At 43.3% G+C, this 16,992-nt stretch overlaps 2 protein-coding genes across 3 annotated transcripts in view; one reads left to right on the top strand and one right to left on the bottom strand.

The window, feature by feature from the left end:
* Positions 1 to 12,855, top strand: part of zgc:64106 (uncharacterized protein LOC393348 homolog) — a 15,351-nt gene extending 2,496 nt beyond the window's left edge. The window contains exons 2-6 of the mRNA XM_035661969.1: positions 8,563 to 8,802; positions 9,167 to 9,256; positions 9,415 to 9,603; positions 10,392 to 10,501; positions 12,344 to 12,855. Coding sequence (XP_035517862.1) covers positions 8,563 to 8,802; positions 9,167 to 9,256; positions 9,415 to 9,603; positions 10,392 to 10,501; positions 12,344 to 12,523 — 809 coding nt within the window. The 3' untranslated portion in view covers positions 12,524 to 12,855. The remainder of the gene's footprint in view (positions 1 to 8,562; positions 8,803 to 9,166; positions 9,257 to 9,414; positions 9,604 to 10,391; positions 10,502 to 12,343) is intronic.
* A 102-nt stretch (positions 12,856 to 12,957) lies between these two features.
* mlnl (motilin-like) overlaps positions 12,958 to 16,992 on the bottom strand; it is a 5,525-nt gene continuing 1,490 nt past the window's right edge. The window contains exons 2-6 of one of the 2 annotated variants that reach the window (XM_035661970.1): positions 15,091 to 15,279; positions 14,421 to 14,551; positions 13,471 to 13,572; positions 13,266 to 13,371; positions 12,958 to 13,085 (exon numbers count right to left, since the gene is read on the bottom strand). In XM_035661970.1, the coding sequence (XP_035517863.1) occupies positions 13,078 to 13,085; positions 13,266 to 13,371; positions 13,471 to 13,572; positions 14,421 to 14,540 (336 nt within the window). In that variant the 5' untranslated portion in view covers positions 14,541 to 14,551; positions 15,091 to 15,279 and the 3' untranslated portion in view covers positions 12,958 to 13,077. The remainder of the gene's footprint in view (positions 13,086 to 13,265; positions 13,372 to 13,470; positions 13,573 to 14,420; positions 14,552 to 15,090; positions 15,280 to 16,992) is intronic. The other variant, XM_035661971.1, reaches the window with a different exon arrangement.

Here is a 16,992-nt window from a genome sequence, read left to right as displayed (position 1 = left end):
CTACTCACATAACACCACTAACAACATTAAGCACAACAGAGAAATAGGGTATATCGATAAATAGGAATTAATAAAAGAACTTAAGCTATTAGGGAGGAGTAAAAAAATACAAACATACATACTGGAACATTGTATAATAATTGAACGACAAACAAATCATAAGCAATAAAACCAAATTACATACACACACACGGCGTCACCAATGAGATAGGCCCAAAACACAACAGGAATAAAAAGAGACTACAACAGAAACCCAGCATGAAACAAACAGACAAAACGGCGCTCAACAAACCAAGGATTATGCATTCAGCTGCCTTGAACTAAACTCAGAATCCGGTGTGCCTCTTGACCGACCAATCACAACCCATCACAACCACCACGTCTCCTCCCCTGGATCGACAAGTGTTGAAATCCAGGAGGGCCGTTCCACACGGTACAGCCACCCAAGCACTCCCCAAAATAGAAGCACGTAAACAAGATAACTGCTCATCATTCAATCGAGACTATTTTAGGATACTACAAAAACACACAACCCCTCACTCACAGGATCTATTTTCAAGAAGTACAATGCAGTCGCGGAAACCGTTGTATGACCAACAGGTCGCCTCACTTACATCTTCAAGTCTCCCTAGAAATGTTGCTTTTGATGCCATGTATATTCCCGATATGATTGTCAAATGTTCTAGAAGAACGCATACATCGGTATAATCTAACAGCCGTTCATTTATATACAGCACAATCGCCTATAATCTCACAGATACCGCAGCTTGTTTTCAATAAATGCCTTCTTGCGTTCCTGTGAGATCCAGTGACAAAATCAGTTGCTGATCAATTGATAGCAACAATACTTCACCAGACAACGATTCGAACATACAGTTGCAACACATTTAACACTCTATGTAAAATCTCTCGTCCAGTTCTATGCAGAACAACTTCTAAACCCATAACACACACGGACTCAGTTATCTTTAAAGTCCTTTTATGTGTTGATCACAAAATGACTCATTATCAGTAATTCTTTCACCGCTACATGATTTTCCCGCTACTGGCAGCAGAGGTTTATTGCAGTACCAAAGATTTCTGCGCAGATTGTTTACTCTTTAATGATATGGAATGTACGGACATTATCTCCTGCATTAATAACTAATCATACCTCACGAGGATAGGTTAAGCGTCTCGAACACGACATCCAATACTGTTCATCCCCACCCACTTGAAGCCGCCTTGGGTTGAGCTTATCTTTTAGACTACAAACCATTGTGTGTAAATCGTCGAACACCTCTACTGAAGTGTCAAACTACGTGTTAAAGACAAGCATTAAATCTCTACTTACAATTGGCCAAAAAGTACAGCTATGGCCTCATGCCTGACAAGCAGGTTATGGCGCTCTGACAACATCTTACAAGATTTAAGTTTATCGCCCGAATCAGTCTAAAGCGGAGACACTACTAGTGTTTTCTGTTTGCACTCGAAACTTCTTCTCGAGCGTCATCCAACCATGGTTTATCTTTCTTTTTTTTTTCGCAATTTTTGAAAGCTAGCATATTCATTCTATTTCAATATTGAATTGCCTTTTGAAATAAATGATTTGAATCCTCCTCTATGTATTTCCTAAATTGCTTATTTTGCAACCAATATTCCAAACATGCTTAAGCAATTGTCTATAACCCTGAGAATATGAAGTTCTAAATAATTCGATTGCATTTAAGACAGATATTCTTACGGAAACTGCTAAAAGAAGGTTATGTGTAATTTACCTCTCCGCACCTGTCTCTGTCTTAGACACGTACAACTAACCGGTTCCAGTCCCCAACGATAACACCGACAGCTATACTACGTTTCGCACTCAACCTTACACGCACCCACCTCTCACCGCGAACCTCACCGCAGCCACATCCATTCTGTCCAGCACCTCACCGCACGGCCTCGAGATCCACTTTACCACCTCCCATTTCGTAGAACGATATAAGAAAGGTAAACTTGTATTTCCTGGTTTACAGACTTACACTATACTGCTACAAATTGCTAACAGGATACATACATGTATTCGCAAATCTAGCGACACGCCCAAGACGCCCATGTACGCGAAATTTACAGGAGAGCGAAAACAACACATCAACGGCTGCTGGCGATCACCTAGGCGCATGCCAAGCCCAATTACCATAACACCAGCAATGCTGCAATTTTCTAGTACGAGCAATAAAACAACTACATCCGGAATAGCACTCCACCCCAGCACGAGCCATCACCCACCCAAGAACGCAACCCTCCTCACAGACACAAATTTCCTTATTTACCAGTCCGCCACATTCTACTGTAAACAATCATACCCGTTCACCCTTCCTTCACGCCGACGATTAAGCCAGTTCACCTGACACAGACCCCATTCATCCGACTCCTATCGAACGAAACACGCTGATACGCTACCCGGCATCCGCGCACCCCTGACGATGCTGCGCGCTGAGGCCGGTCCCTCGCGCGCCCGGGAGACGTGCTAGGCGTCTCTCCGGCGTGCCAGCTCCTTAGCTGTTTTGCGCCCTCCTTACACGCCACCCACGTTAATTACAGTTCGTCACCCACCCTGCCGAGCACCATTGTTTGTGGTACTTTCCCTTCTCCGTTCTCGGCCGCGGCCCTCCCCTGCCGGCCTCCTTCGTTCCCCTCGGCTCTTTTTCTCATTTGTTTTTTCTCTCGCCTTCTGTGTTCTGTTTTAGACAGGGTGCTCTGCTTCACCCTTCGTCTTCTTGCCGCGGCCGGACCATAACGCGAAGCCGGCCGCCCCGCCCCACGGGGCGGCGTTCCCGCAGGCCAGCCTGCGCAACACACAGTGCAGACCCCACGCGCCCCGCCGACACCCAGCCGCGCGCAAGCGTTCTGCGCGTGCTTCTGGGTCGCCGAGGCTTTCTTCAACCACGTTCTCGACTCGTCGCGCTTCAGAGCCACGTGCGTCTCGGGCTGAACCACGAACCAATTCCGGGACACAAACTACCACTGTCTGCTTCTCGCCCTTGCCACTCGCAGCGCACGCGCGGCCTCACTCGGTCTTCCATCCCGCCATCCAACGGTCCCTACTCCCGCGCGTCAAAGAGAATGTTTGTCACCGACCGGCGAGAAGTTCTAAAGTATATGTTCACGTTGTCAACAAACTTACCGTGGACAGCGACAAACCCACAATAGAGCAATTGGTGTTGCTCCTGAACTCTACCCCCGCCACGGTCTTCCACTGTTGCTCTGCGAGGTTCATTCTAGGCACACTCTGCAGGCAGAATGACAGAGGTCCGGCGCGCGCTATGCTGACAGGTCTGCCTGCCCCCGCAGATGCTCACTGGCTCCTCGGCAGCTGTCGCTCAGGCTCCCCGCCACACGCTGCGAGGACCTGGAGTTGACCGCTAGACACGTCGCTTTCCACACGGTGTGGGCTGTGTTGCCGCGCGCCTTGAGCTGGCATGCGACGTATCGTGCGCTTCACAGAGGAGAGGGCCGCAATCGCAGAGCGAGGCCGCGAGCGTGCGTCACTGCGGCGACAGGACTGCTCAAGTACCACGCCCAGTCCGAACGGAGCACATACCACCGGCTTGGCTTGCAACTCACCCCACACTCAGTGTCTCAACCTCCCCTGTCGTGCTGGGGTAGGATACTCGCGGGAAGCGGCATGTCATCCGGCGCTACATTCTGTCAACCCAGAAGTGTCCGGGACGCCCTGGCCAGCGCCCGGGTACAGCTCCGACTGAACGGCTTCTGGCATTCGTGTTGCGGTTTTTTTACGCTGACAGGTATTTAACTATCGCCCACGTAACGCCACGCAGGGACGGCTGCCTCCTCTCTGTAACAGCCGACACCGCTGTCACAAAAGCCCAGGCTTTTAGCAGCACATTGCGCCGTGACAGGAAACTGCCAGTGTACCACCGCCCGCCCGATACTCTGCTCATCTTGGCGACATGCCCAACTCGCGTGAAGATGCCTAGGCGTCTGAACACGACCTCGACTCTAACCCCGGCCCCCCCTAGCAAACCGTAATCGAATTTACTATTAACTCTGGGCCCTCACTACCTTATGACGGCCGGCGGCGGTCATCTTTGAAACAGCTAGCAACGCGACATCGCCAAGCCCCCACCATCCTGCCATATACATCATTTCTCATCTGTTCACATCATGACTATCCAGTAGACCGCGAAGGACCTGTCGGCTAGCTCCTAGAGGGCTTCCTAGTCGTGCTGACAGAACCATGCTAGTTCCTACGTTACCTCGAGCAGGCTGGGCGCTTGTAGTCAGCGCTCCTACACATCCCTTACCTGTGCGCGATACATGTAGCCGTTCCGGATACCGGACTACCCAGGGATTTCCGACGGCCAACTTCTGCTGTACCGTGCTACTAACCCGAATGTTTCAATACTGTGACTCTACATCACGAATCAGAGTGCTGGCACGACCCAGGCTGACTCTTAGTCACTATTCACTTCACTCCATTCACTGGCCTCACTTATTTACCTAGATCATCTCACTCTCGACCTCATCGTACCTCGTTCCCTCGAGCAACATCGCTCTGTCGGACCCGAGCCTCACTCTCCGCTCCTCCCATTACAAGCAACATCTATCAGAACATAACTATACCCTACACACACACGCACACAATCCGCCTGCAGACGAAATGACTCTCCGTTTAAATATAATATAAACAGACAAAAAAGCATACACGGAAACAAACACAGAGCACACCTACACTCACATCACATACACGCAAACACACCCATACAATAAATATATAAACACATATCGCCAGCTCATATTCTCATTATACCTCCACCCTCGCAAACGAATGAGCCACCAAACAAACTTCATGGAAAACACATACTACGTCCAAAACAAAAACACAGACAGACAACATATATCCACCTACATACAATCAAACAACAAGACAGAAGATAAAACAAACATACAAACATATCAAAACAGCATCTGCATACATAACTCTCATTACCGGCGCAATATAACATACAATCAAATAAAGAAACAAAAAAGAGACAGCAATGGAAACAAAACAACAGCCCACAGAAGAGGCAAGCTCACAACACATCAGGCTCCCCTCACAAGAAGAGGCTCACTGATGACGGAAGCTCTCCCAGCTTTACAGCCTTGATTGAGGTCCAGTGCCTGGATCTATTATCCACTCAGTGGAGACCACCGTGAGGTCAGCTTGTCGAACCAATGGCAGCCCCCCGATCGATACTCATACAGAGAACGCCTCTGCGTAGTGCAAAGATGTTGGCGTACAGCCGTGACCTGACGACCTAGAACCTGCACGATTCGAGGCCTCCGGAGAGGCATTACGCCACAAGACAAAGCAGAGAAAAAGCCAAGAATTGGGGGAGGAGGAGAGCCCCTGGACCCGCTTTACAACCTTATGAATCATATTACCTCCCGCAGCGTTGATATACTCTTCCCCGACAATGGTGGTGGAGAATTATAGTTAACCTGATTTTGTGGCAAACTACTCCTTACAAAACGTTGGGATCCTTTACTAAATCAACCTGCCACAAGTTCTAGGCTTTTATATTCCCCAGTGCTCAGTCGAACCTATCAGGCCGCGCTATATACGCTTATACTCGGCAACATATCACATTCTGGTTTGTTTAAATCGTAGCTTTTTTTATTAACATCAGGATACAATCCTCCCTCTGGTCCTTTGTACTTTCTTTATATCATCTTTGTCAGCGCTTGACTGGTGTCGAAGCTCAACGAGATTCGTTTGTATACGCTTTTCATAGCACACCACGATCCCAACGCCGCAGCCGCGACACGCACTCGGCCACCACAAACACCGCCCACACCACCCTCCCGATCACCCCCGCCCCGTCGGCGGCAGCGCGGCGCGCGCACCACGGTCATCTGATGGCCGCACCCGCCCTGCCCAGACATTTGTTAAGTCCTGCGACTCTATTATCCACCCAAGTTCGAGACAGCTGAGTCCTTCTGTACAAACCATCATCGCACCCACCGCTCAGACTCGCAGTGATACATGAGCCCCTTGCGTGTGCGAAAATCTTCGCGCGACACGAATAAGATACGCCACCCCCGCCGCCCGGCCTCGCATTACCGCGCCGCCAAGCCAGGAACACTCTGCCCTGCTCGCGCTTTGAGGGCCCTTCAGGTTCGCTGTACTGACCCGTCACTCGCTCTGTGGTAACTTGGCAGTTGCAAATTTGTCCGGCGCGCGCGCCCCGTACCCTGTCACCTCCACCCACATAGCCCGCCTAGGCCCCAACAATGACTAGGAACATGTGAAGGGATGATTCAATACATTTTTTAGGTACAGAGGCGCCCTCTATTTGAAGAAGGGCGCCATGTGTCCACAAAATATTTACGGTTTTGAGGGGCACCCTGATACCAGCATACGCCCGAACCACTTCTACTGGGGCCCTCCTTTCAAGTCCAGGAGGTGTCTCATTTCAGCTCATTATATGAGTAACTGATATCACGATGACATGAATAAGATAAAGTGGTTATAACATATCAGATAGTTCATGGCATGTCAGTACCATCCCTGCCACAAAAGTACTGGTACAATGAAGGTGCAGGTTAGGAGGTTGGCTGACTCTCCATCCCAAACCATTCACACAGTTCAACCAATTGATGATGCCCCAGTGCAGTGAACGAGTCAACAGATCTCTGAATGAGGCAACGACACCTTCTCGATCTGCAAAGAGCAGAAATGCAATTCTCCGAGGTCCCCAAACGGGAGCCAAATACTAGGTTGTCAAGGGGTGTTTGGTTAATGCTATATGGGACGCATTAGTATGTAGCAAAACTAAATTGTACAATGTGGACGTGACGAGGCTGGGCCTATAGCATCACAATCTGTGTGTACGCTAATCAGCTTGTCAAATAGTGTAAAAGGCACTGTAATCACTCTGCCAATTTGATATTCATAAGCACCTTTAGGTTTGCCTGTGCTTACTGAAGTACGATGCAGCTAGCTAAGTCCCAATTGAAAGCAGCCCGGACAAAGACGAACAGGCTCCAAGTCTATGCAGGCGCAGTCTGAGGACAGGGAAGTCGAGGTGTTGCCGGATTTGGCTCCTGGCACCCTGGAGCTGACCCCGCCGTAACCCCCGCTTAGACCTCCAGAGGTGAACGCTGACTTATGCCAGACGGTCTCACATCTCTCCTTCCCCGCCTGAACCCTGCATGTCTTTGTTGTCCCTGGAGCTGCTGTAAATCTCCTCAGTACCGTCAGTCTCAGAGGCTGTTTGGTCCCAGTCCATGTTAATTTTCCAAGTTACTGTAGTTAATGTCATATGCCATCAAGTCTTTCATCAGACAGAAGTGGTCGTGGCTACTGAGGCACACAGATAAATCTCTCACACCTCTCACTGAAACCGGAGGAGACCTGACCAAGGCAGTAATATGAACATGTAATTACAGAAAGGACCGAACACTACAAAATAACATTTAATTTGATTACATTGATGGCATCAAACAACATTTTGGTGCCACTATTTTTGGAATGAAAGCTACAACATTTCTTTCATGTATCATGTTGACCAGTCCAGTAAATCATGCAAATGCAATTTAGAATAATTTCCAAATAGTTTCAACATTCTTTACCCATTAAAAAATGATAAATAAAACCTTGTATAACACATGGGTAGATTGGGCAGTTTTCAGTCCAGTTGCGCTTCTATTAATTTGATTTGGCAGCCCGTACAAGTTTACAGTCATAATTCATTCAATGCAAAAAATTATGACATTGAAGGTCAAGGTAAAACAAATAAGAGATAGAAGCCTACAACAGCCCACAACAGTGAGACAATAATTTCCACACAGTTCAATCAGAACACATAAAAGAGGAGTACATTATAGTAGTTATGACCAGCAAAGCTAAACTGGACCTGGACATCCAAACACTGAATTTCCTGTTCACTTTCTTATCATCCAGAACTCCCTTCCTGTTCCACTGCTTAGGAAAGCATTAAGGCAAATACTATAAACACAGAATCAACATAATGCCTGATCACTCTTACAGTTTAAAGGGTTTATTCAACAAAACTAGAAAAAAAGCATGTTTTATTCACCAGATTTGAGATATGTACTCAACAGTTTTTATAGGGACTATGACGTGATCAGGAGAGTGGACCCTAAAATCGTAATGACACTGTCCACCTGAATCCCATCAGGAACTAGGCTTAAGAAGTACATCAGTTATTGTGACATAGCTATTTATGGTTTTAAACTGTATTGTACTTATCTCCAAGTTATGAATCTGACGACTGTTTAGCATTAAGTAAGAAACAGAAAGTATCAGTGAGAGGATGCAGGCAGCTGGTTAATGATTTTTTTTAAATGTTGGTGGACGAGAACAACCTTTCACACATGTGTTAATAATGTGTTCCAGAATGTACAGAAGTATTTTTGCTTTCGTGCTTCAACACAGAAAACTCAAAGTAGAGCCTAGTTTTAAAAAGTCATTCTGATACTAACTCCAAATACCTAATATGTCAGTATTTTCTGTCTTCAATGACCTTGAAAAAGTGATTTGTTTATTGCTCTCTTTCACTCTGCTAGGGATCGGGAAGTTCATTGCTCTGGACTTTGCACGTCGTGGGGCCCGTGTTATCCTGGCCTGTCGAAGTGAGGCCCGGGGGACAGCAGCCCTTAAAGAAATCAGGGAGAAATCAGGAAACTCTGACATCCATCTGCGTCTGGTGGACCTGTCTTCTCTGGATTCTGTCAGGGAATTTGCAAAGGGGGTTCTTGAGGAGGAGAAAGCTCTCCACATCCTCGTCAACAATGCTGCAGTATCAGGTGACACATCTGTTTTAAAATTTTTGGGAGGCCACAAATACCAACCAGAGTTAACTTCATTATGTGAACAAACCAAATCTTCTTTTCACATGAGCTAGTAAAACATTGAAAGCATTATAAAGAATGGGAATAACATTGAAACCCCAAAAAGAACATCCAGTCTGTACCCATCTGGCACACATCTGGAGGAAAAGAGCAAGACGTGCCTCTACTAATTACATCAACAAAGATTTAGTTTCTTAGAGTTAGGGCCAGGGTTAGTTTTAATGTTTAGAGAATGCATTATGTCACAAATGTGTTTGTTATATGTGCAGGCAGATATAATCTATTTTTAAAAACCTAATTGCATTAAAACTACTATCAGGGTTACCCAGGCAGATAACCAAAGATGGATTGGAGGTTTCTTTTGCCACTAACCACCTGGGACCATTCCTTCTCACCAACCTGCTGCTGGGTAAGACTTTCTTTTATCTTTATTTAATACAGCAGCATTATTCTGCATACGAAATGATGATTTTACAACTGCCTATCATTGCCATGATGAGTATTTTGTGTTTCATTGTCCCTCTCTCCTTCTCATCTCTCACTCTGCATGTCTCTGGGTCTTTTCAGACCTGATGAAGCGTTCCACTCCATCGCGAATTGTCACCGTCAGCTCAGTCAATCATAGACTGGGTCAGGTGGACTTCTCTCATTTTCATGGCGAGAACCTCACTTATTTCATGGATAAAGTCTACAACCACACTAAGCTGCACAATATCATCTGTACCAACGAGCTAGCACGCAGGCTACAAGGGACAGGTAGGCTACAATCAAGAATTTTACGATTATCACCCATTTGTATAATGCATGGTCTTCTCTGCTGGATAAGTACTGCAGAAGATGTAAGACAATGCAAATGAGAAGCAATGATAATGGATGGATGATGATCTTAAAATGTTGGTGTCATTTGGATTGAAATGCACATTTTCTGCTACCAACAATGTAGATTAGTAAACAAGATGTCTTGGGTTCCTCTCTTGAGAAGAAAACACCCAGTAACCAAAAAGGAAAAATTCACCTTTAATACTTTTGACTAAATAAGGTGTCCTTTTTGTCATTAATCATTTTATATATTGGATGTCGTAACATTGGGCTCATAGCTCAACTCTTTTAGCATGACTGTATGTAACTTGTTTTATGAACCTCTCTTCCCAAGATCAAGTTTGTTTATGCATCTCCAGCTTCTCTCTTAGTCAAACACTCAGTGGCTTGATCACTCCTCAGGCTATATAGTATGTTTGCTCTGTTCTACAAACAGATACAAAGTCAATTTTTCAGAGAAATTAAAAGAGAAAATAAACTGAAAGTGAACTTATAGTCAGGCTCCATTAAGGACGCAGATGATCGCAATCATCAAGCTTTTATCAAAGCATTGCAAAGCTAAAACAAATTTTCCACTTTTGGGTCATTTGTAAAGAAAATAACATTCTACAGGAATATTTGCATTCAAGGACTTGTTGAGACTGGCCTTGTTACAGCTTCTTGTTTCTTTCTGGACCCTGAATTTATGTGTTTGTGTGTTCCTCTTTGTGTTTGTGTACATGCAGGTGTCACCGCAAACTCTGTGCACCCTGGTATTGTCATGACAGAAGTGTTGAGACACTATCCATTTATAATTCGTTTTGTTTTCAACCTCATTGGAATTTTCTTTTTCAAGGTGAGTACAATTTTGCAGTCAACATGATTTCGTCACTGCCATCTCATCAGTTTTGCAACCGTCCAGGTCGAATATGATTGGCTACTGTTCAAGAACTGCCTCTTGTTATATAAATGCACTCACTCAATTCGCTGGCTTTGCAGCGTAAACTGATAGATTTGGTTTCTATCCAATGGCATGTAATACCAAGGCCAATGTCAATACCAATATTGATACTTTTCATTGTTAAAGTACTATCATGTAAGAGATCAAAGTGAATGATCACTGCACACACACAACAGCAGCAGAGATGCACATATTGCAGCAATAAGAACAATGTGCATGTGCCCAGGAGGTCATCTAAAATTTGGTGGATCCATTTGTTTGGTATGGATCCTATTGACACTGTTATTGGTACTCAAATCAAGACTTGACACAGTGATACATTGGAGATCGATCCACATCACAAGCCAGAACACAAGCTCAATGTGCAAATCAGATCTCTAGTTGGAAATCTCATAAAAACAGGTTAAAGTATTACCAAATGTTTCACAGTTCATCAAAACAGTTGTTGGTATGAACTCAATTTCTTTAATTTCTGTTTTTTACTGTACTCGAAATGCCAGTGATTTTTTTGTGGTTTTTGTTTTGGCTCTGCTCTCCACTGCACATTGGATCATCCTGAGATCCCTAGTTTTAGATGTTTTAGATTTACCACTCAAAATTCATATTTTTTTAAATAATGGTTCCTTTTTTTTTTAACTCTGAGACTGTTGATTTTAAAATCCCCAGATAAGCGGAAGAAAATTAATGGATTATGGATATAATAATATAATTATTTAATATTGTACTCACAAAAGTAATTGCTGAGACCTGGGAACACATATATCACTACAATGTCAGACGGGGCAAGAAGCTTCAGCACTGACACAACCAAACGTTACCTTAGAATAAGGCTAGGGAGTGGGTTGAGTCCGCCATGTTGAACCACCATGTTTCTACAGTAGCGCAGAACAGACAAACCAAACACTGCCTCTAAATAAGGCCTTTCACGTTACCCACGAGTTTCACAGCCACCGTAGTTTGTTGTTTGAAACGGGAGGGTGAGGCGAGGGAGTTCTAATTCTCCAACTTTACTGCTAAATGCCACTAAATCCTACACCTTTACTAGCTTTAAATGAGTCAACAGTTCAGCCATATTAGCTATCCGATCTTATTTGGAGGTGAAACTCAGAACGCACCAATAATGTTGCTATTCCAACATTGCACATAAATCTTTCTCTGTGAAAACTGTGTTGCATGTTCAGCTAAGAAGCTGTTCTGTAAACTGATGATCAACAGATCTCAAGACAAGTTATAAATCAGAACTCTCCTGTAGGCTCACAAGACTTGTTTGTTTTTTAATTTGAACTCCAAACTCCTGGTGCGAATGGAACAACGGACTGCAATGCACTTTACATTGTTGTTGTGTGTTTATACAAAGTCTTGTTTCCTGGAATCCACTGTTAACACTGTACGGACTGCAATGCATTTTACATTGTTGTTGTGTGTTTATACAAAGTCTTGTTTCCTGGAATCCACTGTTAACACTGTTAGCACTTGTTTTCATATCCATGCCATGTACATTAGGCCACGCAGTTCAGACATCTGGGATCCATTATTAGCTTTTTGTGACGGGTCTGTTTCACACTCAGAGTTTTAACGCTTGACCTAGCCTGTACCCAACTGGTGCATCTGTGATGTTTATCTGTATGGGCAGACTATGCTGAACAACTGGTTATACTAGACAGGGCAAACTTTACAAAACATTTTTTTTTGACCGACTCTAACGTTTCCTCTTCACCATCCTTGTCTCCCTCTCAGTCTTCAGAGGAGGGCGCTGTCAGCTCAATCTACTGTGCAGTAGCAGAAGAAACAGAGGGAATCACTGGGAAGTATTTTGACAGCGACTGCTCCCTGGTTCTCCCCGCCCCTTTAGCTCGAGACGCTGCCCTCGCGGTCAAGGACTTTGAGATCAGCGAGAGAGTGACATCAAAGCTCTGAGGCAACTATCAGGCAAATGGAGGCTTGATAACAGAAAAGGGGTCAAATTCTACCCTCTTACTGCACTTCTTGAGGGAACAATTCTGAAACAGTATGTTTTTTCAAATCATCAGGTGGAGGTTTTTTAATATATTTTTAGGAGTAATTTGAGAGAGAGAAGCACAATTGAATCATGTCTTTATTATTTGCCTGCATTGGTGTGAATAATAGGACAAATGTGGTTAATCACTTAATACTTAAAAGTAATGGTCAGTCATGTTGTCTGAGTCATTCATGAAAATGATGAATATGTTTTCTTATTTGTAAGAAAGTCCTGTGACTTTTATTCAGGTATGTTACTGAGTGAAATGAAAGACTTTCCTAAGAGAGATGCTGACACCATGTGGTCAACTCAAGCTAACATGATTCCTCAGAAACGACAACAGAAGCTCCAATAAGTGACACAGTTACTTCCCTTTATTGACTTGATTCATTCAAACACAATAAAACATTTTAGAATTCAGTGCTTTTTGAAGAATTTGTACAGCGTTCATCCATTCCTGGCTTCAGCCTCACTATTTGGCTGCAGAGACAGAGATAGTGAGAGAACAGCGTGGTTACCAAAGAGCTTTTTAATCATAACACTGTCACTTGTATGCATCTACTAATCATTTAGAATCATAGGATAATAAAAGAAGATATGTGTGTCCAGTGCTGTAGGTGTTCAAAGAAGCTTTTTTAACAAATGTGTCTCACTACATACCTTTCTGGCGTTCCTCCACTATGTCGTGGATGATCTCTTCGAGCACTGGAGCCACATGATCCAGCTGTTTGGGTGAAAGGCGGATGGCAATCTCCACTGTTTTATCCTGAACACACAAAAGAAGAAGTGGTAATGGCTTGTACTTAATGACACAATTGTCAGCAACATTATTGAGCGTGAAGATGGTGTGTGTGCGTGCGCTCACAGGATTTCCACCACGCTCCGCCTGAGGAAGCTGTTGGACTGTAACCTCTTCAAACTGACCATCCTCCGATCGGGGCTCCATGTCCTTTCTACCTTCCCGCTCCTGCAGCACAGGCACACAAACACAAAACACACATATTTACACAAGAATGAAAAACTACTGGAATATAGACTTGATGAATACTACCACTGGTCATTCTTTCATTATACTCAAGTATGAAGAGCTGCAATGAAGTCATTCATCCCTTATCAATGAACTGCTTTGTTTTCTGAGACACAGACCATTTATCAGTTTCAGATACTGATTTGGCTCTGAGGACACAACCTCCACGACCTCCACATGAGCTATTTTTTGTTTTATGTAACTTCATCATTCAAACTTCACAGAACTAAAACACCGAACGGTAAAACTCATGAGAAGTGTGGGTCTGAATTTCTCAGTCCATCGTTTCTGTTGGATAAAAAAGGAAAAAATATTCCTCAATTTTTTAAAATCACTCAGTATTGATGTTTGGTTTTTTTTGCTACTTGGGCTGTAACTAATAACCATTTTTTTTTAATTCACATTCCAGTTTTTTCCCCCAGTTAAGATGAATCGTTTGGAATATTAAATGTCAGAAAATAAAGAAAAATGTCTATAACAATTTTATAAAACCCTATCTCAAGTCATAAAATTGTTTTGTCCAACTAAAATGTTCAATTTTCTGTAACAAAAGACAAAGAAAAAGAACAAAAGCTGGAAAAAAGGAAAGTATTTAATAAATATTTGCTGATTATTTTAAATCTATTCGTTACCAACAGTAATGAAAAAATCATACATAACCAAAACGGATGCTCATTCAGTAAATACAATATAATGTAAATCTAATGAGACTTAATTACACAGCCATTACCATTAGACTGTCACTCAGCCCTTCTTTTTCACCGTCCAATCAAACACAAGCTACTTACCTTCATCAGCATCATCTCCTTTGGGCTGAAGAAGGTGATGTGTCCCTCTGTCCTCTCTGCCAGCAGCGCCACCAGGCACGCCAGCACCACACAACCAGCCACTGCTCCGCGCATGCTCATTCTTCTTCGTCCTGGACATACACACACACACGCATACTGTACATTGCTATACACACAGAACAGTGTAGTTTCATGCAGTGGTGTGGCAGTGTCAGTGTTTCCACATGAACAGGGGTGAGCGACACTGAGGTCAGGCCACACAGAAATATTTAGCAGTGGGAAAGAGAGGCGACAGTCAAAATAGGTCAACATACAGTATTTGACATGAGGTTCAGTGTGTGTGTGTGTGTGTGTGTGTGTGTGTCTGTGCTAGAAACAATAACTGAGTTTAAAGGAAGAAGGACACAGGGGATCCCATGTCATTATGCAAGGGAGAGGTTGACGAATAGACAGTAGGGGAAAAGAGAGAGGTGGGAGGAGGGGGGAGAAGCATGGAAGTAACAAACTGCTCCACTGACAAGCGGGATAAGAGGCCGGACTTACTCTCAACAGCAAGACAGCTCTGTACACAAACGTAAGAGAATGAAGACAGGACGTCAAAGAGGAGAAAGACAAGAGTAAGAGAAAGCCCAGAGAGACAGAGGAGCTCAAGAAGCTCTTCGTTACTCACGTGCTGTGTCAGCCTTTGTCAGTTTCTGAAGGAAGTGTGCTTTAAGATGAGCAGAGCTCTACCGGTCTGAGCGTCAGCTTGTCCCAGTCAGCCTTTATATCAAGCCCTCAACTGATCTCTGAGCTTTTTTACTGTCCTCCCTCACATCCGCTCCTCAATAGGCTTCTTCAAGCACTCTCCTCCATGCTCCTTGGAAACACACATATTGTTCAGGAATCTGGCTCTTTATTGGGGCAGTAAGTTCACGGTGCTATATGTATTTAGGCCTTTGACAAGATTGACAAAGGGACACATTGATGATCAACCCTGTGGTGGCTGCATATTATTACAGGATGCGTATGGAAGTGATTATTTGTAGATCTGGATGAGCCCTCTTAGAACACAAAGAAATCACTATTCAGCCTCATTTATGTATACTGATATTATCACACAGGACAGACAAAAACAACAACAACAAAAAAGGATTTCTTTCCTTCAAACAACTGAAGAAGAAAACTAACTCATCCATAACTCATCTTAAAGTAGACTACTGCTAACTGAAAAGAAAAGTTCAATCAGTCAGTCCTGTATGTGAGTTAAATACTGAAAAAGATGCATGTGATTCATATACTGGACTTCACTGTGTGTGTGTGTGTGGCAGCCAGGATACAATCTGTCCAAAGAGGTCAGTCATAAATTCTCTGCTCTAAACTAATATCCAACACAATGTGACATTTATGACCTGCTAGTAATTTATACTTGTGTACAAACAGACCCACATGCATCCGTTCCTTGGAAACAAAATGACCTTTATTGATGCTTTTTCCTAAATATGACACTTGGTCGTGCAATGTTCTCTCAGGCTGGATTCATACTGCCGTCAGAATACTCTGCAGGAGTGGACAATTTAAAATATTGCCACCACTGTGTCTGGTTTATTGCAATTTGAGTACATGAATACAGCTTTGTATATCACATGTAGCACTTTCTTGTAACGCTACCCGAATGACGCACAGCTCTCTCTACAGTTTTCCATCACCAAATGTTTTTATAATGGGTCCAGTAAAGTACTATTTTCAAGCTTTTTTGTTTTTTAGATCCACAAATCTTCATGATGTATGTGAGTCACAAAAGTAAACGATATGTAATAGTTTAAAAATAGATTTGTACGTTTTTAAATCAACCTTATAGTCAGTGTTTTATATATAGTATTCTGTATTTTATTTATTGTCAGCAAATCACAAATCCCATAAAAAGATAAAACCCAACAAAGAATCCTAACAAGTAGACAAAGCTTAATATAGTTTATTCCTCTGTCATAGTATTATAAGTATAAGTATAAGTATAAGTATTTTTATAACTGATTAAATTTCTTTAAGCAAAAACAACAAAAGTTCACTGATCTTCTTTCTTCTCTGTGATGATTGTAAATTGAATATCTTATATCGGTTTTGGACTGCTGGTTGGACATTCGAAGAGGTTACGTTGGGCTCTGAGAAAATGTGATGGAAATTTTCTATTCATTTTATAGATTAAACAATAAACAAATCAATCGAACAAATAATTAAATTAATTAGTCAGTTGCAGCCCTAGTACAGACCTCCTTGGGTCTAAAAACAGTAAAAACAAATAAATATAACTACACATTAGTATATGGGCTTAGTCCAACATATATGTCCTGCTGCCATAAATACCCACTAGTGTATGTGTAATAATCTGTGGCTGAAAATAGTCCCCAACAAATGCACAGTTTACTCCTGTTTGACTAACGCTTACAGAGCCTTTACCTAACACTGACTGATATTTGTGACCCATCTTCACACCCCATGGCTCAAAAATACAGGTGTTTGGACCCCAGGGTGTATCCTGCCTAATCCGATTCAGATTCATACTTTATTGTCCTCAGTGGAGGAAATTTGTTTT

The sequence above is a fragment of the Morone saxatilis genome, unplaced genomic scaffold, assembly GCF_004916995.1.
Source record: "Morone saxatilis isolate NCDOM2014 unplaced genomic scaffold, NCSU_SB_2.0 Contig18, whole genome shotgun sequence".
Taxonomy (NCBI): domain Eukaryota; kingdom Metazoa; phylum Chordata; class Actinopteri; family Moronidae; genus Morone; species Morone saxatilis.
This window is presented reverse-complemented; position numbering and strand designations above follow the sequence as displayed.